The 25,949-nt window shown below is 40.7% G+C and overlaps 1 protein-coding gene across 1 annotated transcript in view; it reads left to right on the forward strand.

Moving 5' to 3' along the window:
* Nucleotides 1-8,312: 8,312 nt before the first annotated feature.
* Nucleotides 8,313-25,949, forward strand: part of LOC103352955 (glypican-6-like) — a 59,758-nt gene continuing 42,121 nt past the window's right edge. The window contains exon 1 of the mRNA XM_008275672.1: nucleotides 8,313-8,538. Within this exon, the coding sequence (XP_008273894.1) occupies nucleotides 8,388-8,538 (151 nt within the window). The 5' untranslated portion in view covers nucleotides 8,313-8,387. The remainder of the gene's footprint in view (nucleotides 8,539-25,949) is intronic.

Here is a 25,949-nt window from a genome sequence, read left to right on the forward strand (position 1 = left end):
GTGAGATGTTGAAGGTACAAATATGACATTTAATTAGTGTCAAAAGAAATTTAAATAATTGACTCTGTGGGGATTAATCGAATTCTTCACAGGATTATGCATTCCAAGTAATATAAAGGAACAAGAGGAAGATCTTACAACATTTCATTCCAACCGTGAAGGCAGTTAAAGGTTAAAAGAGATGAATGAACTTCTATAGACTTTGATTAAAATATATATCTTTTGGTTATTAATTAGAACCGTCTCGGATGTCTCTTTCATGTACCACCGGCTGAATCACGAACGAGGACAGCGTGACCTCCGACACTTTCACCCATCGTTTAATTTTTGCCTTTCATTTTTTTTTTTTTTTTAGAAGCAGAGTGTGTACTCAGCGAGGAGAAACAGACCTATTACACAATAAAATCATGGCCTACAGTAGTTACTGGAGCTGAGCTGCGTTGGCTTCGTGCCTCTTTTAAAAAACAAGACTTTAGAAGGCTGTCTTCTTACATAATTATGACAAGACCAAAGGTTCCACAAAGCCCACAAAGTTAAGATCATACATGGACTGTATCCCTGAGTATTTTTAAGACTGTTTTTTTCACCACTCTTGATGATGACTTTTACAGTCTTCCAGCCTTAAATGATCGGGGATCTTGTTCTGATTTCCCTCCATTTAATTTGGGTTTATTCTTTCAGATATAATTAAAGCCCGTATATGATATCTGAATCTTTTCTGAAAGCAGAAAATAAACATGATGCACTAGAAGAGCAAATTATCACTCTTGCTCGAGCCTGCACGGCCAAATAAGCAACAGAGACAACTTCATGTAATTTGTACTGTTTCAATTAGAATTGGTTGATTTCATTTCAAGTGATGCGATGAGTGTTGCATCTGGTGTTGAAAAGTATCCATCCATCTATATCTACCACTAGGGTCGTGGGGGGCTGGAGTCTATCCCAGCTGACTTAGGGTGAAGGCAGGGGACACCCTGGACAGGTCACCAGTCTATCACAGGGCTACACTTAGAGACAGACAACCAAGCACACTCACATTCACACCTACAGACAATTTAGAATCTCCAATTAACCTTAACATGTTTTTGGACTGTGTGGGAGGAAGCCGGAGAACCCGGAGAGAACCCACGCTGCACGGGGAGAACATGGAGACTCCACGCAGAAAGATTCTGGTGTCCCCACCGGGACGCGAACCAGCGACCTTCTTGCTGCGAGGCAACAGTGCTACCAACCGCACCACCCTGCAGCCCCTAATATAATATAATATAATATAATATAATATAATGTGATATGCTGCATAGTGTCTCATTAAGTTACTTTATTTCAGTAAGAACTTCAAATTGAGAATGACAAGATATACACGTGTTTAAGTAGAAACCAGAGGAGTTATAAATACACGGGAATTTATAAAGGAGCAATTAATTTGATCAGTTTCGTATCAAATCTTCTGTGACACTTGAAGAGTTTTTATAACTTACAATTAAATTAAAAAATTAAAGTCACATCTCTGCTACACTTCAGCTGCTCTCGCTTCCTACATGTCAACTGCAACCTGGTTGTTATTCTGCTTTTATCACTTCAGTGTCATTTCACATTTTCTCTGCTTTCCTGTCTTATCCCATAAATAACACCAGAAAATGATTCACTTAGCACTTAGAGTTAAATTAACATTTCCCTGACATTCAGTGCTTACACAGAAACTTATCTCTACATATCCTTTATAACAGCTTTTGTATACTGACTGCGGTTTTACCAGTTATAGGATTTCATCTGTTTCTAATGTTTAAACTGTAAAAGTGAGTAAAAGAGATTGATTTGAGTTGTGTATTCCACTTGAAATCGTCATCTTATTACCGTGGAGCCTCCGACGTCTCAGTAAACCACAAGCCTTGTGTTTCGGTAAGAACGTCGCGACTGAAGTGGACGCAGGTGGAGGTCCGTGCAAAAGCAATTTAGAAAGAGGCGTACAAGTGATTTGATAAAAAAACGGAGTTAATCTCACCTGGAGTGGTGCCCACTTCCGGTGCTGAATCGGAGGAGTGGGTGCACTCGAGGGTTTTTGGTGACTAGATAAGAACGGTCTAATTATTTTGATTGCTAATTTAGCATTGGAGAAGCCAGTATTTGTTTATTCTTCTCCCAGTGGGTCCCCTGCCTCCCCGCTCTGCCGAAACACAGCAGCTTGTTTAACTGAGAGTGGATTAAAAGTCCCTGTCCTCTGAGCATCTGTTCGGTGCAGCAGGAGATGTTATGTCTCCCCACAGCTCCAGAAAAACTTATGCAAGAGTCTGCATTCACATCGCCGAGATATCTGAATGGAGACACAGTTTGCGCAGACATAAAGTGATGCGTCCTGTTTATTTGCGGGAAACACTTTAAGATTGTAAGTGCTAAAAAATACAACTAAGAAACAGACATCAGATAGGCCGCATGCATTTTTAAGAGGCCGACGGGGGGGAAAAGTACAAAAAATACCAACACCAAAACTGTTTCATATGTACTTATTCCCCTGTTTATTAAAGTTAAGGGTCTCCCGGTGAGAAGTGGAGTGGTTTGGCAGGTTGAGAAGTTCGCCGCGGAAAATCGTTGAAAGAAGGTGGTTTATATCTGACTCTTCAGAGACTCTCAGTTTGAAGTAAGTTAGTGAGCTTTTTTTTTTTTCACTTCAGAGTGGAAATAAACAAATTGATTTTTATTTTCAAAAAGCATTTTCATTTCAGATTTGCTGTTTGTTGTTTGTTTGTTGTGTTTAGGAGGTGTGCGCCCGTTCATTGTGACACACGGAATTATTAATGCATATGGTTTGTTCATGGCTACGGTTGTTATCGCTTAGCTCTGTCTTTTTCTCGGCATTCGTTTTATTACTAAAGAACTGTCTCCAGGTTACCAGAATGGCTCCTGAGACGCATTTTATGTTCATCTCCACAGAAACCTGCCATAAAAGAATTCGTCTATTTAAAACAATTACATGTGACTTTTTTTTTTTTTAATGTGTTGCTTGAGTGCCTGATGTGATGGCAGCATTTCCAAATGCAAAAAAATATTCTCAGGTTAGGGTGCGATGAATGAAAAGGCTGTTTTTTTTCTGAGTTCAGAATAGACTGTGGACAATAATGGTCTGGTGTGACGACTGGCAGGAATAGGAGAGAACGTATTACAAGAAGTATGCGGTAAGTTTACCCAGAAGCCTCCTCTGAGGGATTTTAGTTAACACATTTTCAACATCCGAAATGAAACGGCGGAATGAATGAATGAATGAATGTCATTGTGATGCATCAATCCAAAAAAAATGTTTAAAGCAATTTGTTCATTTAAATGTCATTGTGATACAGTGATAAACTGGCTTGAATATCAGCAGGGAAGAAAGGTACACCTCGGCCTTAGCATCGCAGCAGAATATATTACAGCGCTGGTGTCACCTATCGCATAAAACCATGTCACCAAAAAAAAAATTATGATACGGATGTTTTTTTTGTCCCACCTCCAATAGACTCCAGGCAAACTTTCTGTTCCGGCTCGGCTACCAAACTGCATATATTTCTCTGGGAAACCATCTATGTTTGTTTCTTTTGGCTGAAATAAATAGCTGATAGAAGTCATTTATCTCAATATTTGCAAAATAATAGCCACGGGATTATATACTGCTATGGCAGCATTTAAAATGCAAATAGAGGTTGTCAACCAACCATAGCATGTATCCAGGATTACCAGTGGAACATTCCTGTATGTAGCCCATGTAAATGTTTTGATTTTGACTTGGCCCTGATTGCTGTTCATAATTGTATTACTGGCTAATGCAAAATGGTAAAAAACAGCACAATTTCCCCGGTTTATTAGTGCGCCAGTGGCTTGAGCCAAACCCTATTCGACACTCACATAGCCACTATATCTGCACACACCTACTTAAGGCTTTTTCCATATTTATTTACAGTCCAACCAACCCCATAATCACATCAGACAATCAGCAATAATCACACAACTGCGTCACCCAGGTGGGTGGGATTGCAAAGAAGTGATTGCGTGACTCATAAAAACAGAACGTTAAAACCGTCCAAAGCGTGCACGTTAGCAGAGCACCGTGGGCAGTTTGTCATTTATCTACATGTGTATTTTTCTTTGATCAGATCTGAGACCATATTATTAGACCTTCTGTAGTGGGGAAACTGAGCTATCAGCTGCTCCGATGGCGAGCTGAATCATATTGCAAAAGGGGGCCGGTAAACAGATCTGACATGCTCAAACGTGTAATGATGAGACTGTCCTCACAGGGAGATTTGTAGCACTGTGCATGCCTTTAATAACTCCTGTTTACATTCTTGGCGTGAGACTTCTCGCTGTTGTGCGGCCTCATCTGGTGTCATTTGTTCCATGACACTCATATATGACACAAAATACTGACAATAAGGAATGTGGGGGTTGTAGCAGGTAAGTTGTTTCTGCCTTTTCTGGCAAATGTAAAGAAGTGCAAAGGTTTGTGTTGTTTGAATAAAGTGTTTTCATCGTGGGGATACGACTTCAGGTACAGAACAACTCGTTGTTTGTTGTGGTAGTTGCTATGAGCCATTTAGTCCCGTACACTGGGGGATATCTGCATTCATATTTTTGAGATTAATTCAAGCATGTCCCACGCTTGCCGCATATTTGATACGAAATCCATACAAGCTGTGCTTCACCCTTCTTTTCCCGTCGGTGATATTTGCGGACACAGCGTCTAGCCAGTTTGTTTTTGTGCAGATGACATCATCCTTCTGGTGTCATTAGGTCATGACGTCATCGCTCTGATTCTGACACCTTGGTTCTGACCTGGAATAAACACAGACTTTCTATTTTTCATCCGTATGAGGAGCGAGAACAGACTTTGTGTAGGTGTAGAGGAAAAATCAAAACCCATTAGGATGCAGGTCAGGTCAGTCAGAAATTATTTCACCTGAGTTTGACAGTTTATCCACAGTCTCCATATCAATTTTCATTTTCCATCTGAAAACATAAATCCCTCTGAGGCCCTCTGAGGAAAAATCACTTGTCTATTTCTCAACTCTTATTACACAGTCAGAGCTGTTTTGTTCCAGTCTTACCTTAGCTGACCACATTCTTGATCATGATTTATGTTGCTCTTCTCATCTAACCAACGGCACAAACACAGAAACGGGATAAAACGGACTAACAACTGTAGCAAAAATAAGAAAGTCAGTTCACAAACCTACACACCACGAATACACACATGATTGAAATATATTTATTGTAGCTGATCTTGGCTGGTACGTGTTGGGGTAAAAATGGAAATAGGTGCAACACAGAAAGCCTTGATTGAAAATAAAACTATAAAATTGATGAAATACAACACAGAAGTCTGTAAAGCGTAGGCTAAAATCCAATGCACATGAACAGATGATCCCACCCAGTCATCAGTGCTTAAACCAACCTCTCCTTTATTCAATCAATCAATCAAGTGCCATGCCATTCAGCGTAGGTGATCATTTCGCTCCATCTAATCCTAATCCATCCGATCTTTTGCTCTCTGAATTGTGACTGTTGCCCGTTCCATGTGTAGCCATGATGTCAGTCTGTCTATCATTTTCATTCTCTGTCTACCTCGTCCTCTCTTCCAATTAATTGTTCCAGATGTGACAATATCCAGGGTCTCTTACGTTATGATGTGTCCAAAAAAATATTGCTTCCTAATTTTGTTCAATAGCGTATAACTTGTGTTTAGTACCCACCAACATTAACTTGAAAACCGATCATCAGCTGACTCACAGTGAGCATTTACCCGCTGCATTAATGCACCCTGGACCAGGTTGAAACAGCCACAAACCCGCTTCATTTAGTCGTTTATTTTGGTTATGAGCGCCACCTAAAAATCTCAAGCTTTGGCTGACGACCAAAAGAACAAGTCTTCAAATACAAACTGCCAAAGAGGGAGTCTGCGCAGGTGGTTGTTCACTCTCTGAGAAGTTCTGCTATAAGGCCGTGTGATTGCTTTTCCACGTCGAAAGAAAACCAGAAGCGACCGTCCAGGTACATTGGGAAGGAATTTGGCGCTCTCCAAGGTGCTGCTCGGGCAGCTGTCGCTTGCACAGTCACTGTCTGAGGAATTCATTCGTATTTGTGCCAGGCGTAAAGGTTACCGGCCAGAATGAAGTTCTGAAAGAATGTTTGAACTATTTAATCGCCAGGATTGCGTCGTTGTACGTGCTGTTTCTTTTATTTGCAGAGACATGAGTGGCTGTTCTTAAGGTGCCTTCACCTAATAATGTTTTCATTTTAAGTACTGACAGTTTCACAGCTCAGAGTATTTTTCTTCTATTAAGTTCTATTTGCCGCTCTCGGTACTGCGAGTGTGACAGCGTGCCAAAGTCACATTTTTGCCACCTTGGTGCATTCAGTGTTTACTGTTTTGACAAGTAATGTCTGTGGGTTTGCCAAGATAATAAAACTCAAATGTTAGTGCATCTTCAATCTGCCTGTCTTTAAACTGCAGTATTTTTTTTAAAGTTTGTTTTTAACGTTTTCCTTCGGAGTTGTGCTCAGAATGATCAACTGGAACAAGACCCCGTTATACACAGAACACACAGGAAGGACTGTAGTGCATCACTGGTATGTCTGGGAATCTCTGGGATCCCCAGAAAGAAAAAAAAACTGGAGTAAGTTGCAGAACAAAAGCACGTTTCAGTGCAGGTTTTTTTTTTTTTTACACTCTAGTTAGGAAACCTGACAGCTGTCTTAGCTGAGAATTTCCCGTGAAATTAATTTTTCATTGTATTGAAAAATTTCATTTGGATGAAACCCTCCCCTGGGTTTCAAAGTTGGATACGTTAATTAAAAGTGACACGTCCGGGTCAAAAAGTCTCCGTGTAAAAGAAAGAGCGGAGAATTCATGAAGAGAACAGTGGAGAGTGACCGCTGTTTGCAAGCACGTCATGTACAAGACATGCTGCAATCATCTGACACACCTGACTTATATACAGTAGAGCTCGGTGGAATGTGTTTTCTCAAATTGCAGTCCCCCCCATCCTGTAACCAACAGGGATTTTAATGTGACGGTGACCTCTGAGGGAGACACAACTAAACATCAAACCAACTAGCATGAATACAAATGAATACAGTCAGTGCAATATGAGCACATAAAAGGTGCAACACAGACAAGGAGAACATGCACCACCACAGCCCCTAAAACCCAGATTTGGGTATTTGATCCAAAATCTTTCAGTGGCGTGTTAGCCGCTGCAACAATGTCACTATAAAGTACTTTGAAAATGTAGTAACCCATACCAATAGGAATCCTTTGCACAGTGATGGCAGCCATGTTAATCCACTGTTGATCTACCCAGGGATCAAGCTGTTCCAAAATCAATAAAGCTGTGAAAGCTTGCCTTCTGGTCTTCATCACATCCTTTACATCCCCGAATTAAACAGCTTGACACTGCACTACTGCTATTTTGCTTTTTCTGTGGCATGAATGTGGTGAAAATGTGTCAGCGTGTTGGATTTCTCTTCATTTAAAAGCATCAGCCTTAATGGAAGGGTACCAATAAATGATCCAAATATAGAAATATACAATCAAAGTGGAACAGAGCATATTTTAGAATTTTAAAATATATATCTTGTTGGCTGTGTGACACATTTTTACACTTACTATTCTCTCCAAATGTTCCTACAAGGAGATGAATCGTAACAGTTGAGGAGCTCCGCGTAAAGCAGCAACGTTCTGCGCACCGCGAGTAGAGTTGCTCCTTTCCAACACTGGCAGCTCTTTTTATTACTCTATCCTATAGCATCTGCCTCCTCCTCTTATGCATCCTCTTATATATTTATTTGCACCACATCTCCGGGGGAGGTGCCCGACCTGCGAGCACCCCCCGTCTTGCTTGGAATGGATGAGGCTGCTTTGGATTCCACTCCATATTTTGTCTCCCGCTTCGCCCCTTGCCGGTGCATCTGATCTGAAACACGGAGCGCTTTCCCCTCTTCCACAGAGCATTTCCACACTCCAACACAGCTCACCGTGGGCTTCGTGTGCTGAGCGAAGTTGAGTCAACGCACGCCGGTTTAGAAAAAAACAGAAAAAACGCGCTGCCTGGTGGATTCATGTGGCACCTCCATACGCGCAGCAGCCCTCTTCTCTGCGCCGCCGGGGGGACTTTCCACTGTTTTCGGCTGCGATATAAACCCCGATCGGCTTGACATTAATAGTTGACTTGCAACCATTAAAGCAGCAGTCATTAAGTACCTGCGGATCTGCTGCAGGGGGGAGTTTTTCTTTATTTTTTTTTTCTTTCTTCTTTTCTTTTTTTTTTTTATTATTATTTTTTTTCCTTCCCGTTTTTTTTGGTGCCAGCAAGCGGGATACTGCAGAGAAACAATAAGGATCTTTACAGAAGTGAACAATGCTCAGACTAGAGACCATCCTTTGCACTTTTTCCGTGCTGTCTGTGGCCGCCAGAGCAGATTTCAAGGCTCGGAATTGCAGCGAGGTGAGGGAGGCTTGCGTCGGGAAAGGCTTCAGCTTCGCACATGTTCCTCACCAGGAGATCCCAGGTAAGGGTTTTTTTTGGACTGAGTGTCAGCAGGATCACGACCTGCCAAACACACGAATACATGGTGGGTTGATGGTTGGGGTATGCACTCACTTTTGTGGCATCAGTATAAAACGTTGTAGAAAAAAAAAAAGTTAAAAATCCAAATCTGTCCTTTTTTTCTGCAACTCATTTATAATGCAAAGTCATTCACATTACTGTAGGTTTTTTTTTTTTTTTAATGCTGCAGAGGGACACCAGTCTGCAACTGCACACCAAAAACCCCATCATATTAACCGGTTATGGCAACCTCAACCACCTGTCACTCATGGAGTTGCAGTGACTCACCAAAGTTAACATTATTTTTTGGGTTTGTTTTAAACATAATTAACAGTGATCAATAACTGGAGCCCTGCATCCACACAGTCTTGCACCACTGAGGCCTGCTGGAGCACAAATTCCAAAAGCCTGAAGCACCCTATCAGTTTAAACCTTTGATATTTTTATATGTATTCATGCTGTGGTGATGATATCCCATCAGCCGGCATCGACGCTGAATGTGAACAGTGTCTCCCAGACAGCTGTGGCGAGATCTGCTGCTGCTGCTGCTGCTGCTGTGTGTGTGTCCAGTAGAGGTCTCCGACTGTGTTAACCAAGCAGAGATAATGAGTGGTCAGCTCTGCAGATTAGCTCCTGTCCTGCGAAAATTAGGTGATAAGATAAAGTGCAGCTGCTGGCTCCTTTGCAATGCTTCAGTTCAGCAGCAGCAGCAACAGCAGCAGTAGTCCATGTCCAGGAGGCACACATGTTTTCAGTCACAACCCTAGTGAGCAATTATCTTAAACACCTCACAGAGTAAGGTAAGACCAAGTGCACCTCCACATGCATACAAACTACTGATTTAATTAGGTTTAGTTGAACTCGACTGCAGGATTGCATTTAAATAAAAAGCATCGTTTTCTGTATGTGGATGCAGATAGATGCTCATTTATCATCATCAAATCACAAGTTAAAGTGTCACAACACTGTTTTAGACATACAAAAAGCAATTAAAGGAGTCGTTTTCAAGCTTATTAAAGTAATTCAGGATAAGCGGTGTGTTTGTTTTGGTTTTTTTGTTTTTTTAAATCACCCCCTGTTGAGTTCTCTCCAGGTCGCCATTGTTCAGAGCCAACGATTCCATTCATGAAGCAGCAAATCTGGCACGCGTAAAAGGCCGCATATTTGATAACAGGCACACCTGTTCGCAGACAGGTTGAATAACTAAGTGACGAAATCGGTTCGGATCGGCGTCTCTGACATCACGACTAATCCCCCAAATGAGCGAAAAAAAATTCAATCTCTCTCTCATCTCTGATCGATGTCACCCCAAATAAACGTCTTTTGATCTGGTCTTTGGATGAGTCATAACCTTACGTGTCCTCCGGAGAGACGACGCGTTATCAACAACTCAGCAAATTCACACGGTGATGGACATGCCCTTCAGGCTCGCGACTTATCGCCTCTCACTCGAGCAAACAACATTTAAACTAAGGCAAAAAAAAATCTTTGAGTGAAAAGGGGGAACTCCTTCTCTTTTGAAGCTGTTTTAGCACTTAAAAGTGTATCCGCTGAATGTTGTGTCAAGTATCAGAAGCAGAGGTACAAATCTTCCCATCTGTACTAGATACTCATGGAAGTTTGACTCATGGTTGCATTACTTTTTTGTGCTTTTTCCACTGAACCAGTTATACATAGAGTAGTTTCTTTGGTTAAATAGTTGAATTTGGGGATAAATCTGACAGTTGCTTTGAATCATCACAGAAAACTTTTGCTTCCTAAAACCCAAATGAAGCAGAATTACTGCTCAGTCAATGAGGAACATGGCATTCTTGTTTATGATTTTGGGATTTAACCGACAGACTACCAACAACATGAACCCCGCGCACACAGATTAGTGTCAATTTCACGTTCATTATTTTCATGTGTCGTGCTTTCTAATATGTTTAGAAGCTGTTTAGGAGGAGGCACAGGAGAGTCCAAGTGGCAGATGGAGAGCGTCTTAAGTGACGACAACATTTTGGAGTTAATATTGCAGCACTTGTAGATTAGTGGATCCTTGTGGGACTCGGTGTTGAGTAGCTCCAAAAGCTTTCCCGTATAGCTTAGTGTTTCTGTCAGCCTCGCAGCTGCCATCACACTCTATTAACTCAGCCACGATTTGGGAAGAACTGTCAACCTTCATGTTACTGGTCCACCTCGACAAATGCTGCTTTCATTGCTTCTGCATACTGTGAATTCTTGTTAAGTCCCCTTGAAATGTCTTGTCATTGTCTGATAGAGAGAGCGTTGAACATCAAATTGCGGTGACAGATGAATGTGTGGTCCTGCTGCTTTTGATGTAAGACGCTATTAGAGACTATGCAAGACGTCAGATTAGTCAGAATGCATTTGATTTCACGTATCAAGCTGCATGTGCGCCACGTTGTTTTGACTGGAAGGTAAAGTTTACCACAGAAGACAATCTGCTTTATATCGTCATTGAACTCAGATATTTACATTTTTGTGATTTAGCAGTTTATAAAAAGAAAACTTTTTGCAAGATTTTTAGCCGCAGTATGAGTAACTCATCATCTACTATTGTGACAGTACTGTGCTCAGCTCTACTTAAAATGCTCAACCACAGCTACAAAATGTTTTTATTTTTTTATATGTAGCTTAAAATGAAAAGCTTAGTATCCCAGATTTCTGCTGTTGTGTTTGGAGAAACAGAGGAATCAGGTCAGGTGGAATGACAGCATTGGAGTCGGTGTTATTGACAGAAATGTTGTTATGATCCAAAGCCTAAAGGCTCAGGTGGAACAGTAATTCCACAAGACTTAGGCGAGGCTTCTTGCCTGCTGACCGGACCGGGCTGGGAGCTGTCAGCAGCTACATGGTGAAGGCATTTTTAAACCGCAGGAGGATGAACTTGTGGATCGCTCTAAAAGTCCCTTGAGTGTCTCCTCATCTAAAAATGCCAATCTCCCCTCCCCACAGTAGACTTTAGTTATGCGACGAGAAACAAATTCATTATATTTTTTTTGCCTCTTAAATCCACGTCCTCATTGCTCTTGTTAAGGATCAGAGCTGCACTCGGTCTTGCCCCTGCTGTCTCAGTTTCCACTCGGTGGATTACCCAACGTCTGAGACAAGATATGGAAAGTGACTCATGCAGCAGACTGCTGGATTCAATGGAACTTCTTAGCATGTCATATTCTGTGCTATCACTTGACGTCCAGCTCTGTTTACTGCCAGTCAGGAGATGGAGGTGGGACACAAATAACGGTGCTGATATTTTATGTGATCTTTGGCTGCCAGCACAACGAGGCAAATGATCTCTGCTGAAGCGTGTAATGTGCACAGGTTCTCCACTGTCATGTAATGGGATGGAGAGGATTAAAAAGGGCAAAATGGGAGTGCCTGCAGCAGGAATGGCCAAGTGACTTTGTTAGCCCCTGCAGCATACTTCCCTATTGCTGTGATGTATTGTGAGATTATTGTGACCTTCCTGTCAGTCACACGTGTGGAAATAGATCTGGGAGCAAAGTCCCGAGAGGGATCAAAGCTTTCTGTAGGGTTTTACAGTGTGTTTACCGCCTTTTACATTCCACTCAGCCAACATGAAAATATCTGTGATAAAATTGCAGATAATTGGACTTCGGGGATTGAGTTATATATTTTGTGTTTGCGTACGGTAGCACCAATATTTGAGCCCCGCATTCCTGCCATGTAATGTAATGTGAACGTGCCCTACTGAGAAGCAGAGGGGGGCACTATCACTGTGGAAAAAAAAATCCAAACAATCATCACTTTCCTCACGGCGGAGGGGATTTCTCAAACGCTGTCTGCATCCCGGTGTCATCAATCATGCTTACGAATGCCAAAATGGCCTCATGATGGGCTCTCTCTGCGGGTGTTCCCTCTGAGAGCTGCAGGAAACATCGTGTCCTGTAAGTGTTTCAGGCTCGCAAGCATCGGGAGCAGAACAACAACAATGCTCTCCAAGCATATGAAAAGACAAATCTTCAAAAGGGGGGCTATATGATGATTTTTTAAAAAACTTTCATGCGGAGATAGACCTGGACCGTTTAATGCAACCCAACACAATAGTCCTGAATTAAAGGTCCTAGCAAGTAGGAGTGTTTGAGTGTTGAACTCTAAATAATTGATTACTAAGATTTTTTTTTTCTCACTGACTTTAACTTTAGATTTTGTAGTCATGAATATTTAATGATACTGAGGAGCTCTATATATTGATTTTAAGGGGCTTGAAATCTTTCATTGTGAAGCCGATGTGCAGTTTGTGTTAACCTCCTTTCAGAAATGTGTCATCGTGAGGCTGGAATACACTGGACTTCACTTCTTTGAGTAGGTTTTTTGTGTAAATACTGTCTTTGTTACACTGTCATCACCTGATATTCACAGAATTCAGCCGTATATAGGTCATGTGTTTTGTTTTAACTCAGTGATTCACCCGAGTCGCCCTCGTAAAGTTACGTTCAGCCTATTTTGTCTCATCAACAGTCCAGAAGTTATTGTTTTCTGCTAGTCTGGGATCTATAATGGATGCAACAATGCAGCAGATTTTGATGCATTTTGATGTGTTTGTGTTTCTTTAGGAAGGAGGGGAACTCATGTCTTCAGGGTTCCTGTTCTTTTTTTTCTTTTTTTTTTAAACACCAAAAGCACTCTCTGGATAATATTTCTAAACCCTAATCCTGTTTGTGACCCAAACTTTGTTTATTTTGTTTGTGGCCTCCAGCAGGGTTTACGTCCAACTTTTTGTTGCTCATAACCCTGGTTGCTGAAATTTTAATACAGCCTACATATTTAAAAAAAAAAAAACAGAAAGGGATTGTAGTTGGCAGTTATTAACAATGCTGTTTGTTTTGCTAATTTGAAGTGCATATGTGAATAACATCAGCATTCGGTTGTTTTCAGTTAAAATCTCCCTCGTTTCAACGCTGTGTGGCGAAAATAAAGCCTTGTTTCTTCAGTAGGGGGGGAGAAAAAAAAAGTGTAATTTTCCTGAATTCATACATAAATAAGGATGTAAGCAAACACACATGAAAAAGACACTGGGCTATTGAAGCTTGGTCAAACACTGTAAGCCCGGCGCGCCTTGTTTATATCGCTGACACACAGCTGTTGTCATATAGGTTAGCAAAGGAAAGATGCTGCACACACAGCCAGAAAGAATTAATGTTTGTCAAATTCATTCGAGATAAACCTTCTGTGGGAAAAAACGAGGAACGGTTTGGAGTAAGTCTCCCCTGAGATGGCGCGGCCTTAGCTGTTTTAATGGTTTAACAATCATTTGAAATGTGAAAGAATGAGCGCTCGTGTTGTCAAGAAAGAGATTGAATAGATGTCTTTTAGATCTATTAGTTCCTGTCAACAACTGTCCAATTAAATTCTAACCCGGAGCCACTAAGAAAGAGCTTTTTTTTTTTTCATTCCTCATTTAAAAAACTGGCATAAACACATTTCCAGTAGTCACTGATGTGTTTTTCTTTTGACCAGTGCAGCCTACACATTCTTCCTGCCTGATGGGGTACAAAAATAGAAGTCTTTCAGTAGGTTACATTTGATTATAATCTCTTTCAACCAAACTGCATTGATACAGTCGACATCATTCCACTGAGCCCAAAATGGACTTATTCATTTCCTCAAATTGAAGTTGAAGGTAGTTGAGGGGTGTTTGCTCGGATAAAATGCGAGACTTGCCGTCGCATTTTTCTCGCCATCAAGTCCCAAATTATGAAATGCTCTCCGAGTTGCATTGTTCTGCAGACGACTGGAGTTACTGCTTCGACATTTTCAGCACATATCGTTCACTTGATATCTGACTGCCTTGTCTGATTCGCTTTATTTATTTATTTATAGGAACTGTTCACACAATTTCACTGTCTTTTTTTTTTTTCTTTTCTTCAGGCAGTTCATCATTTTCCAAAAAAAAAAAAATTCCTCAGGATCAATGCTTGTTTTTTTCATTGACTTTAGGATCAGATTTTTTTGTCTTTTGGCTGTGACGTATAGCTGGTACTTTTACCCGACATCTCATCTGCCTGTCAAAACCTAGCCATCATGAAACAAAGCCCCCTCGAATGCCGCGTTGCTGTCGTTGGATCTATCTTTAGCCACGCGTCTGCCACTCCTGTCTTGTTGACAACGTCTGACTAGACATGATGTGCAACTGGAGAGGATGTTTGCCTTTACGCTGCTCCTGAGGATGGTTCGGCGTGGCGTGTTTCAGCAAGTCGCCGTTGGGGAGCTGTGTATTGTGTGCAGCTGAGCCGTGTCTTCTCTCGGTTAAGCTGTCCGCCGACTCCGGGGCACTCGCGCTGTAACAAGGTACAGCGGCCACTGTCCGTATACCAAACTGTAAATGCTGAGTGAAAGGTAATGATCAGTGCAAGTCTCAGGGCCTTCCAGGTCTCTAAACAGCCACCAGCTGCTACCTGTAGTACAGTCATCTGCCATGCTCCACTTAGCAGACTGATGCAGCCGAGAGTGGCTTGACTGCTCGCTTCTCATCCTCAGGGGCTTCGGGGCGTGCTTCCCACATGGATCGAATGTCTACACTGGACTCCTCATGCCTCCACTTGGCTTTTTATTACGTACTCCTCAATAAATATCAAAGCCAGACATGGTGCTACATGTGCTGATTATGCTGTGCTCGTCATTCCTAAATGTGCTGCACATGGCGTTAGGGAAATCCATACATTAATCTTCACTGTAATGATATTGGTGCACCTTCCACAAGGGTACAATGCACATAAATATTCCACAGCTATTACCCCCAAGGTCAAACATATTGTACTTTTTTTTTGGTTGTATATTTATCTTCTTGGCAAAGATGCATACAAGGGCGAATCTAGTCTTTTGCTTGTTTTGTATGTACGAGATTGTTTGCATATTACGATTTCCCAGAGCCAAGTGTGATACGCTGGCTTTTTTTTTGTTTTTTTGTCTCATTTGCTGCACACCCTGCTGTCCAAGCAGTCCAAAAAACTGACAAGTAGGTGGTTTACTATCATATTTGACAAAGAAAAAGAGCCATTCTTCATTTCTGACGAGTTGGAGGCATGAAATATTTCACTTTTTTTGCTTAATGACTGAAACTGACTCAAAGAACTCCTGGCTACTAGTTAATAGTTAAATTATTCATCCCCAAAAATGTGTTCGGCTCAAGTGGAACGCAATCACTTTTAACTTGCGTTGGGCATCTCCTCTGTATTAGATTACCCCGATTTTTCATTTGAATCCAAAGGAGAGGGAGCTTCAGAGACAGTTTTATGTTCAAATGTCACATTATAGCCCGGGTTTGGGGAGAGAAAGTCTGCGAGAAAACAAAATATATTGTCTAGAAAACCTATTTCTCCACAACAGTTTCTTCAAAGCCCCCTAAAAATGTTTCTTCTGCAGCGAAAGAGGGCAGTTATGCATTTATATTTTCTTCCTTCAAAGGGATTTTTTATAGTACATTTAAAAATATTTCAATATGAAACACCATACCGTTGAGTCAACACTTGGCTGTTTTATCATGCACACTGCCTTGCACATGGCATGTTGCACTGGAATATCTTGACATATTCTCAAAAAAAAAAAAGAAAAAAAAAATACTGACACATTTGCTAGGAGTATGAAACTGTTCCAACATCTTTATTCCCGTCCTTTTTCCCTTCACGCCGACTCTCCTGAGGATGAAGAATACCATCATACCATTGTACTGTGCTGCTTTTATTGTAGACTGTTTTATGTCAGTGAGAATTCATTTCCTCTTGAACCTGTCCTCATTCACCCAAGGACATATACCCTTCTGTATCAGCATCCCCCCAGTTATTTAAAACACGAGCATGCCTTTCATTATGACTTCTGACATGACCTAAAATGTGATAGGAATAATGTCATTCAATTCTGATTGATGCACGCTTCAACTTGAGCGAGAAACTTGGCTATTCTGTACACAAATACGCTCCAGAGACTTTATTAAAAGTCGGAAAGACAGTGTGGAATACACAGATTTATAGATCCACGCTGGTGTTCATATGCATTGAATGCTGTTCTTTTTTTTTTTTCACCCCTCCCTCCCCTGTAGTTCCTCAGAATATCATCTCATTTTTACATGTGGTTTTCTTGTCGAATTCTGATTATCCATCAGTTAGAGGGCATGTTTCGGTGTGCTGCGCCGAATGGAGGGGGATGAAGCAGAAACAGTGAATGCACATTACATTCAAATTACCAGCGTGTGTGCCTGGGATGTCTGAAAGAACATGAGCTAACGTTTGCTGACACGCTGCTAATGTCTTGTGTTTTCAGACATCCGAAGCACTTAATGCGGACAGATAATGTAATAAGCATTCGGTTTTCTGCTTCAGCGTTGGAGCGGTGATTTACGGAAACCTTTAAATCTAACCTATTGATTTATTTTTAATAAGGAGGTGAACCGAGCGAGCTAACTGACTGTGTTTAGGGTCAGCTCTAATGAGGCCCTGGCGGTGTATCATTTCCTTGTGTGATGCTCGTTCATTAATTCTCCTTTTCATGCGTTTGTTCACTCACTCATAGGTAGGCCATTGATGCAAAGCTCTCGAGGCGTCACAGTAGTTAGGGCCATTAATTTCCCTGCAGTCGCACAAAAGCCGGCTGAAATCTCTTGGCTCAGATGTCGCTATCAGATATTTACCAAGGAAAACATGCATTGAGAACCGTTGGCGCCCATCAACTCCAAGGCTCTGCACAGAAGATGTTAATATAAAATGAGCGACGGGGTGGTTTTTTTTCTTTTTTTTTGCATTTGAAACGAGTGCAATATTTTGTGTGCGGCTCCGAAGGCCGATGCAGTCGCCCATCTGGAGGTGGATTAGCTCTGGACAGGCCTGGGTGACTTTTTGCTTGGGTTAGACTCACCTAAGCAAATGTCAGCTGAGCCATTTCAGATTACAGCACGAGAAGCACAAAAAAAAAACTGTGAAATTTAAATAAATTTGGTTCATTCTTCTTGTCTCCACGGAGGTTTAGCTTTTTCTTCAAACAAATATGCTGAATAAAGGTGGATTATCCCAAGAAGTCGAGATAATTGATGACAGAGTTGCAAGCTCATTTCCATATCTCCTGGCCCAGGTAAATTAAAACTTTTGGCTAATGTGTCAGTATAGCAGATAAAATTCTACAGGCGCTACAAATTATTGATAACTACAGCTAAGATGTCCAGTGTTTCTGTTAACTAAAGAAAAAAAACTTGCCCAAAAAAACACAAAGGAAAATGAAAAATTCTGATTGGAACACATGGACCAGTGTGGCACCGCATCCTAAAAAAAAATATATCAAAATTCAGCCTGCTTCTGTTGGTAAATTAATGTGACAAGGAGGAAGAAACTGCACTGACACGAGGAATGTTGATCTCATTAGGGCTGAGTGTGACTCCGAGTGTGAATCCATAAAAAGTTTGTCAAGGGGGGGGGAACTCGGCAGATGGCAGAGCACATATGTCGTGGGTCTCTTTGGTCAGGTACACTGAGGAATACTTCTGAGAGGTGGCCTACCTTTTGCTGATATGAAACTTGGACACTCTGAAACAACCTGAGTCACAAGTTGAGCTGTGACATGTTGGTTTGTGGACGATGCACTCACTGTGATTCGATACAGAACATTAGAATTCGAAAGGCGTTTGACAATTAGATCCCGCTTGTGGTTTCTTTCTAGCCTAAATTTGTCACATACCTGCTGAGAGCGTTATCCCAGGAAGCAAATAGCACCTATGTTAAATGGTGTATCAAAAAAAAAAGAGAGAAACACTTGCACACAGTTGTTTTTTTTTTTTGAATATATTTATAGCTGGGTGTTTGTGAGCTCTACTTGAAGGCAGAGGTGAGGTGAGATCTCAAAGAAGACAGACATACATGAACGGTAATGTGTTAATATGACTTTGAAGCGGTATTGTGTATGGCAGCAGGAACAACTCTCCAGTTTTGGCATTAACACCAAATCAGACTCAGTCACACAGAACCTACAGATGTGTGACTTTTTAAGCAATTTGAAAAATAGAGGAGTTTTTGAGAGGCAGGTGTTGGGAACAGTCAATGCCAACAGCTGCTTCGGAGACGTCGCTCGCTTCTGCAAATTAATGAGCAAATGAGAATGAAACGTATAAGGCCGTGAGTAGATGTAGAACAGAGAGGGATAAACAGTTTCATCTCTATTGTGCAGAACTGTTCAACAAATAAATTCCCTCCTCAGGTTTCTGCCAGCAAGTGAAGGAACATACAAGAAAAGTAACCCTGCTGACAAGGAACCTTATATGTTTTGTATTTGCAGTTTGAAAAAATCCTCCTCTTAAATAGCATGAAGTAAAATAGGAGCTCATCCCAGCAAGGAGAAGGATAATTTAAATATCTTTTTAAAGCTTCATTAGCAGTGATAATAAGGTGGCTGATATGACTGACACTCCATTTGATTACAGACACAAGAGTGACATGATGTAATTGCGACTTCTGATGACAGCTGGGATAGGTGTTAATAAATCTCCGAGCACATGAATAAAGCGCTCTCATTAAAAGTCGGCTTTACATTTTCAACATGTTGGTGCATTGTTAACACAGCTGACATAACATTAGTATGTATTGAATCCGCTGCTGTTTTGTTATTAATATGTTAATGTGAGGTGGATGTGCCTCTCTGTATGCAGGTCAAACACAGTTTGGTCCCATGGCTCAATGCAAAGTGAAGTTATGCGTCCTCCTGTTAGCTCCGAACAAACAGAGGATGAGTGTTGGGTTAGTACAGTGAGGTGAGGCCGGGCCAGGCCTCTTTGTTTCACCCTCGGCACTGATGCGCGTCCATTACTGAGAAATAATTCCCCTCTCTGTTGCTAAAGTACGGCTTACTTCGGATCACAGACGGCTTTATTTAGAAATCATACTCGCTATCATATCAGCCAAAAGTAAATAAAACCCCCATCTGCATAAGATTTGGCTCAGTGCAGATCCAGTGAGTTGCAAAAGGGGAGAAGGCTGATCCCAAAGCGCTGCTAAAACAGTTCCTTGAGGAACATTTTTGTTTTCACAACTGTTTCCAAAAAGCCCTTTTCTGTCTCTCACCGGTCGCAATAACAACTTTCTATTTTTGTCTTTGAAAGAAGGGACAAGCGGTGATCGAAAAGCTGTTAAAAGCTTAAAGCTATGGAAAACTTTAGAATAAACCGAAGTGCTGGGATGTTACATAGAGTTTCTGCCTTTCCGTGCATATGAGTGAGAGTTATTTTACTGCCTTTTTACAGCTTTGTAATGTCAATATAGTGTTTAATGTTTCGCCTTCGCCCACAGCTACGTCTTCATATGCAGATAATTGTGTTGTAGATGCTTAAATGATATAAAACACATTGCCGATTTACTCTTTATTTGAATTAAACTTGCTGAGTTCTGTTTAAACGCCAACAGTATTCGGGAGATAATGTGCGGCAGTGGACCTGAGGACATCCCCCCCTTCCCCCATCGCCAAGAATCAGTAACAGAGAAGTGGATTATATTGCATGACTGGTTTGAGAAGTTTCTGATCTATCGCATTCTTTGATTCTTTCTTGCAGACACCTAAATGAATGCAGTGAGGGGGAGAGAAAGAAAGTCATTTCCTTTAAATCTGTCACTCCAGAAATTTTACTCCATGACAGTGTTTCAAACTAGAGAATGTGTTCTCTGTGGGAAACGTGTGAGAGAAGCTGCCGGGAGATCAACTGTTGGAAAAGCAGAGCGATGCTAGAAAACCTGTATGTGTAAATCGCGGGCGCTATAGTTTCCGATTTTGTCTCAAATTAGAAAGCCGGGTGTGGAATTTGCAGAGCTGTAGTGAGCAAACATGAATTGAATTTCGGCCGGACTGAAAAACGCATTAACTTCTGGGGAGGTATTTGCGATGGACGAGCGTATTCAGCTTGTTTTGAGAGTTTGCAAAGGGTTTTTTTTTCTAGTTGGTTGCTGTGGTGTAGCCAAGTGATTCCAGGGCGTTCTGGGCTACTAGCGGTGCCAGGTGAGTGTGAGGAGGGCGATTTGAAGCGGCTGCACGCATTTGTACAGGCATGACAAAGGGATGCTTGTTCCAAAGGTGCATGGACACGGTGAGTTGTAGCAGGCGCCAAAAAAAAAGAAAAAAAAAGCTATCGTCAGCAACAAGAACAGCATAAATCCACGGAGGAACAGCAGCACGTTCCACCGAGATGTTTTTTCACAAACCTGAAGAATACTTTTACTGTAACAAAGGTCAAATATCGATTCTTTTTTTTTAAAGCTTCAAAAACAAATAAAGAATTCAATTGGACAGTCTAACATTTGGGCTTTGGGACTGAATTCACTCAAAATAATCTATAGTGCCTGTGTTCATTGTGAAGAAAGAACATCATTAGCTCAAGAATGTGTTTGCTTTAGGCGCACGCTGTAATAAAAGGGAAGACACGTTATCAGGCGTTTGCTGTGATACTTGTTGTCGGATCAATTCATTGATGGTTTCAGTGTTTTTGATGTCGTCAGATGCAACCAAAGCAATATTGATAAGCAGCTCAAAATGCCGCAAACGCTTTAAACGACACTAGAATAAGTGTTTGTCCCTGCTGTTGCAGAGCTGTCTGGTCTATACTCCATCCTGGCTGTTGCTAATGTGCGGTCTGTGCTCCAGTAGATAGATTATCTGTGAGGCTACAGTGCCGTTTTAACCTTGGCTAGGAAGGTCGTGGCACTTTGCTGAGTGGTGAAGTCCCCTGAAAGCTCCTTCCCATATGTTGATGTACGACAGGCTTATTTTTAAGTGATGTTTTGCTCTGTTGAGACCGCTGGAGCACACACTAGGGTTGTTGTGTCAAGATGGATTTTTTTTCTCTCCTCTTCTTGACATATCTGATGAAAAGAAAAAGTTGTAGCCTGTGGGACTTGCTGCTAACATCTGTACTGCAGTATGTGATAGCACTAAAATTCCTAAAATCCATGTTTTCCTTGTAGAACTTTTTATTTTTTTTTGAAATAGGTGTAAGTTTAAATGTAGATTGCAGCTGCTTTTTAGTCGGGGCGGGCCTGATTAGTGGAGGAAGTGTAGGAAGAAAGTGGGGTTATGATGGTGGAACTGTAAGACTTGTAGGTATGAGTCAACAATGGGAGGTCCACCTAACTGTTCAAAAGATATATTTGCACAATTCCCTCTTTCCTTTAAGATCAAAGCCTTTTTTGATTCCCTACATTGTGTTGTGTGTGCATATCCCCACATCCTGACAGTATTCTGTTTCCTTATTTTCACAACATGATCACAGCATGACCTCGTTTTTCAGAGCCATGAAAATGATTTAAAGAAATCCAGGGGATCAAATATATAATATAATCAATACATAGAAGTTAAAGTTTCAGTGCAGTGGTTGCTATTTATTGGCTGCCTGCTAAAACAAACAATTTTTAGAAAAATACAACAATAAAGACTCTTTTGTCAAAGTGAAGAAGAAACTAGGAAATAATCCAAAATTAATTTAAAGATGTAAAATAAGCGATTGCATGAGAGTTATAGGAATTTAAAATGACAACTAATTAAACACAGATGGAACCAGTTGGTACTAAACACTACACATGATCACAAGCATGGCGGTGGCAGCATCATGACATCACGTTAGTTCTTGACAGCAGAGCCTGGAGGGCTTGTAACAGTATAGAGTTTTATAATGAATGTAGCAATGTATAGGTAAATCCTGGAGGACAACCTTGTGCAGTCTGCTTGGAAGATGATTTGTTTTCCAGCAGGACAATGACCTGAAGCACACAGCCAAAGCTACAGAGTAACCGTTTAAAGACAAGATCAATACTCTGAAAAGGCTTAATCAGAGCCCAGATCTCAGTCCAGTTGAGGATTTGTGGCTCGACTTGACAAGTACTGCTCAGTCATTATCAACCTGAAACAGCTTGAACAGTTCTGAATGGGGTAATACTGCGGTATCCAGATGTGTGAGGCTGATTGGACCAACAGACTCAGCACCTTTGGCTGCAGTTAAAGTCAAAGATGCATCTGCTTCATACTGATTTGAAAGGGGCAATACTCATGCAATATATTTTTATTAATTGATATTACTTTGTAGAAATCTGTTTTCACTTTGACATAAAAGAGTTTTTTTTTTTTGGTGAATTCTTGTCAAAAAAGCCAAATTCAAATGATCATGATTCAATGCTGAAAATCAATAAAAGGAGAAAATGTCTATGTAGTTGTTTTCAGCCACCAGAAGAATAATACAGGCCATGCTGTTTCTAACTTGTGATTGGGTGGGCGGGCTAAAACCCACGTCCTAATTTGCCTGCAGAGTGTATCCTGGAGTAAAAACACAAACATGGTCCCTCTGCTTGTGAAAAGTCCCACACTCCAACCTATAGAATGCTCTAACTTGTGATGGATTGCTTTGGATTGGATTAGAGGTTAGTTTAACATTAGTTTAACATTTGTTTGTCTTGCTTGTTAATGTCAGGGATCACACAACAACACCTATCTCCAAAGAGAAGAAGCCTTTAAACAACAGCCTTCTAATCCACTTTCCTAACCTCTGGGCTACCTACTGCTCAAGTTGCTTATCAATTATTTCCACCAGCACACTGCACTATATCAAGCTAGATCCGGCCCTGGGTGGGATATATTAGGCTGCAAGCGAAAAGTCAGTTCGTGAAGTTGATTTGTTGGAACTGGGGGAAAAAAAATGGGCAAGTGTGAGGATCTGAGTGGCTTTGACAAGAGCCAAACTGCGATGGCCAGATGACCGGGTTATTTCACTCAGTGCGTTGTGTGCCAACACACACATTGGAATTCAATTTCATGTGCCTGCTAAAAAGTAAGATTTATATTCAGTTTATTGCAACAGAGGAGAAAGGAACTGCCTTCTTTTTTATTTATTTTACAAGTCCGCGCTGGTTTCGCCAACAAATAACGCGTTCTGACTCGCTGTGCCTGCGGTGTGCAGCGCTCGCTCACAAACACCCCTCACACTTTGGTATACTTGTTCTATTTAAATGAAATGATCAGCATTGCAAAGTTCTGTTATGTTTTGTCTACCGACTATCTTGCCCTGTTTTATGTTCATATTCTGCTAAACCAGTAATTAGACATGTACCGATTAACCATTTTCATACCAAAACACACTGATAACACTTGTATATTTTGGGAAGAGATTTGATAAATGCATAAATACAAGGTGGTTATCTCCACCATGAAAGCTCATTCCTCACCCTGGCATCAATATGACTGACAATTTTCAAATCTTTCAGCCACATCTCAGAGTTTTCAGCCGTGTACTGACTTATATTGATCACAACGACTCGCTATCACATGACTGACAACGTAATGACACTTAAACTGCCTCCATGATGACAACTGTGAGATTCAAAGGCTCCAAACTGCGGACCTTCGGTTGATAGCGCTTTGTCACACAGTGCGGTCACCGTTCAGCAAGTGTCTCTTGAACTGTTTTGTTGTACAAGCACCAGACAGCACATGCTTGTTAATTTTCCAAAGTCATCAAAAGTGCAACAGACCACAGCTACGAACGTAGTTGTGAAATAAATTCTGTTCTCGACTGAGTCTGCGTTATCTCCGTCTCTTTTGAAATTGCTGCTTGGGAAAATGAAATGATGTGGGCCATTAACTTTTGATTCACTTCAATATTTCCCCAGTGTCATCAATTATGAAATGTGCAAGAGCATATTTTAAAAGAGAGTATTATCGGTTTCCCCGCTGATTTAACTTTGATAACCTCTCGTCAGTGGAATTGAAATCAGTGATGCTATTGTCAAACCAAATAAGAAGTACCACTAAAAACACAAAACTGTGTTCAAGATGATACAAAGCACAAGACTTCCATGTCTGGAACTAAGAAGAAAATTAGAGGGAAAATGCAAATCTAATTTTGTGTGGGGATGCTGGTGGTCTCTGACAAGAGTTTGATGTTGGATTATTGACACAAGCCACAGTGAGACCACAGGGCTGCTGTAACTTTGGCCACCTCCTCTCACTGAACTTTCTTCTGTATACATAAAGTTCTGAGCATAAGTTTACATCATGGCAGTCTTGACTTTCCAATAACTAATTTAACTCTTCATTTTCTATGATGGAGCCATTCAAACACACGTCTTTGGGTAACACTTTATAATAACTATCCGTTATAACTAGTTAATAGCTCATTTGTAAACTGTTAATTAGTGAGTTGTTAACCACTTGTTAAGTGTTTGTTAATAGTTTGTTGATGATTTATAACGATGCCTGATAGATAGTTAATAAACCATTTACAAACTGTTAATTAGTGAGTTATAAATGACTTGTTAACTGTATATTAATGATTTACAGCCATACCTTATAAACCAGTCATAGATCATGAACAACCCATTAGTGAATTACTTACTAATGACTTGTTTAGTATCGGTTAATAGTTTATATATGTTATTGGGACGTTATTCTAAAGTTGCAACTATTCCTCATTTATTCCTCATACATTAAAGACAATGTTCAACATTCTATCTGTTGTATATCTTTGGTAAAATATAATACACAGAAAAGTCTATGGGTGGAAGAGGGTTGAGGTACAAAACTGTGATGTTTTAAATATCACATAAAATTTCTGTACCTTGAACTTGTTCCACCCATTTGCTGTTCTACAAAGTTTCATTGGTATTAGTAGATGGTTAAAAAACTATTAACAAGTGATCTGTAAAGTGTGAGTTAATGTAGTAGTTAAGCATTAGTTATAAGCTTTTGTTTTCAATATTTATGAATGATTTTCCTTTGATTTTGGATCATGCCACTGTTGCGGTGTACGCTGATGATTCGACAATTTATACATCAGCATATACAACTGATGAATTGACTAAAACATTAAATAAGGAATTAGAGTTAACAGAAAAATGGATGCTACGAAATAAACTGGTTCTAAATAGGGGCAAAACAAAATGTATAGTTCTAGGTTCTAAACATTCATTAAGAGAAGCACCTAAGCTTCACATATCTTTGGGTGACACAGAGATAGAACAAGTAATGGAAGTAAAACTATTAGGAATTATCGTAGACAGTCAAATGTCCTGGAACAATCAGGTAGATCAAATAGTTAAAAGGATGGGCAGTGGTATGGCTGTGATTAAGCGCTGCAGAAAATTAATGCCTAATCGTTTATTAAAGCAAGTGGTGCAGGCACTGGTGCTGTCACACTTAGATTATTGTTCTGTAATTTGGTCCAGTACAACAGGAAGTAATTTGAACAGGTTGCAGGTGGCCCAAAATAAGGCAGCTCGTTTAATCTTACAATGCCCATACCAAACAAATGTAAGATTAATGAATGATCGTTTAGCTTGGTTAAGTGTCAGATGTAGGATGCAATATTCTCTAATATGTCTTATCAAAAACATCATAACAACA

The sequence above is a fragment of the Stegastes partitus genome, unplaced genomic scaffold, assembly GCF_000690725.1.
Source record: "Stegastes partitus isolate 25-593 unplaced genomic scaffold, Stegastes_partitus-1.0.2 Scaffold56, whole genome shotgun sequence".
In the NCBI taxonomy this organism is placed as follows: domain Eukaryota; kingdom Metazoa; phylum Chordata; class Actinopteri; family Pomacentridae; genus Stegastes; species Stegastes partitus.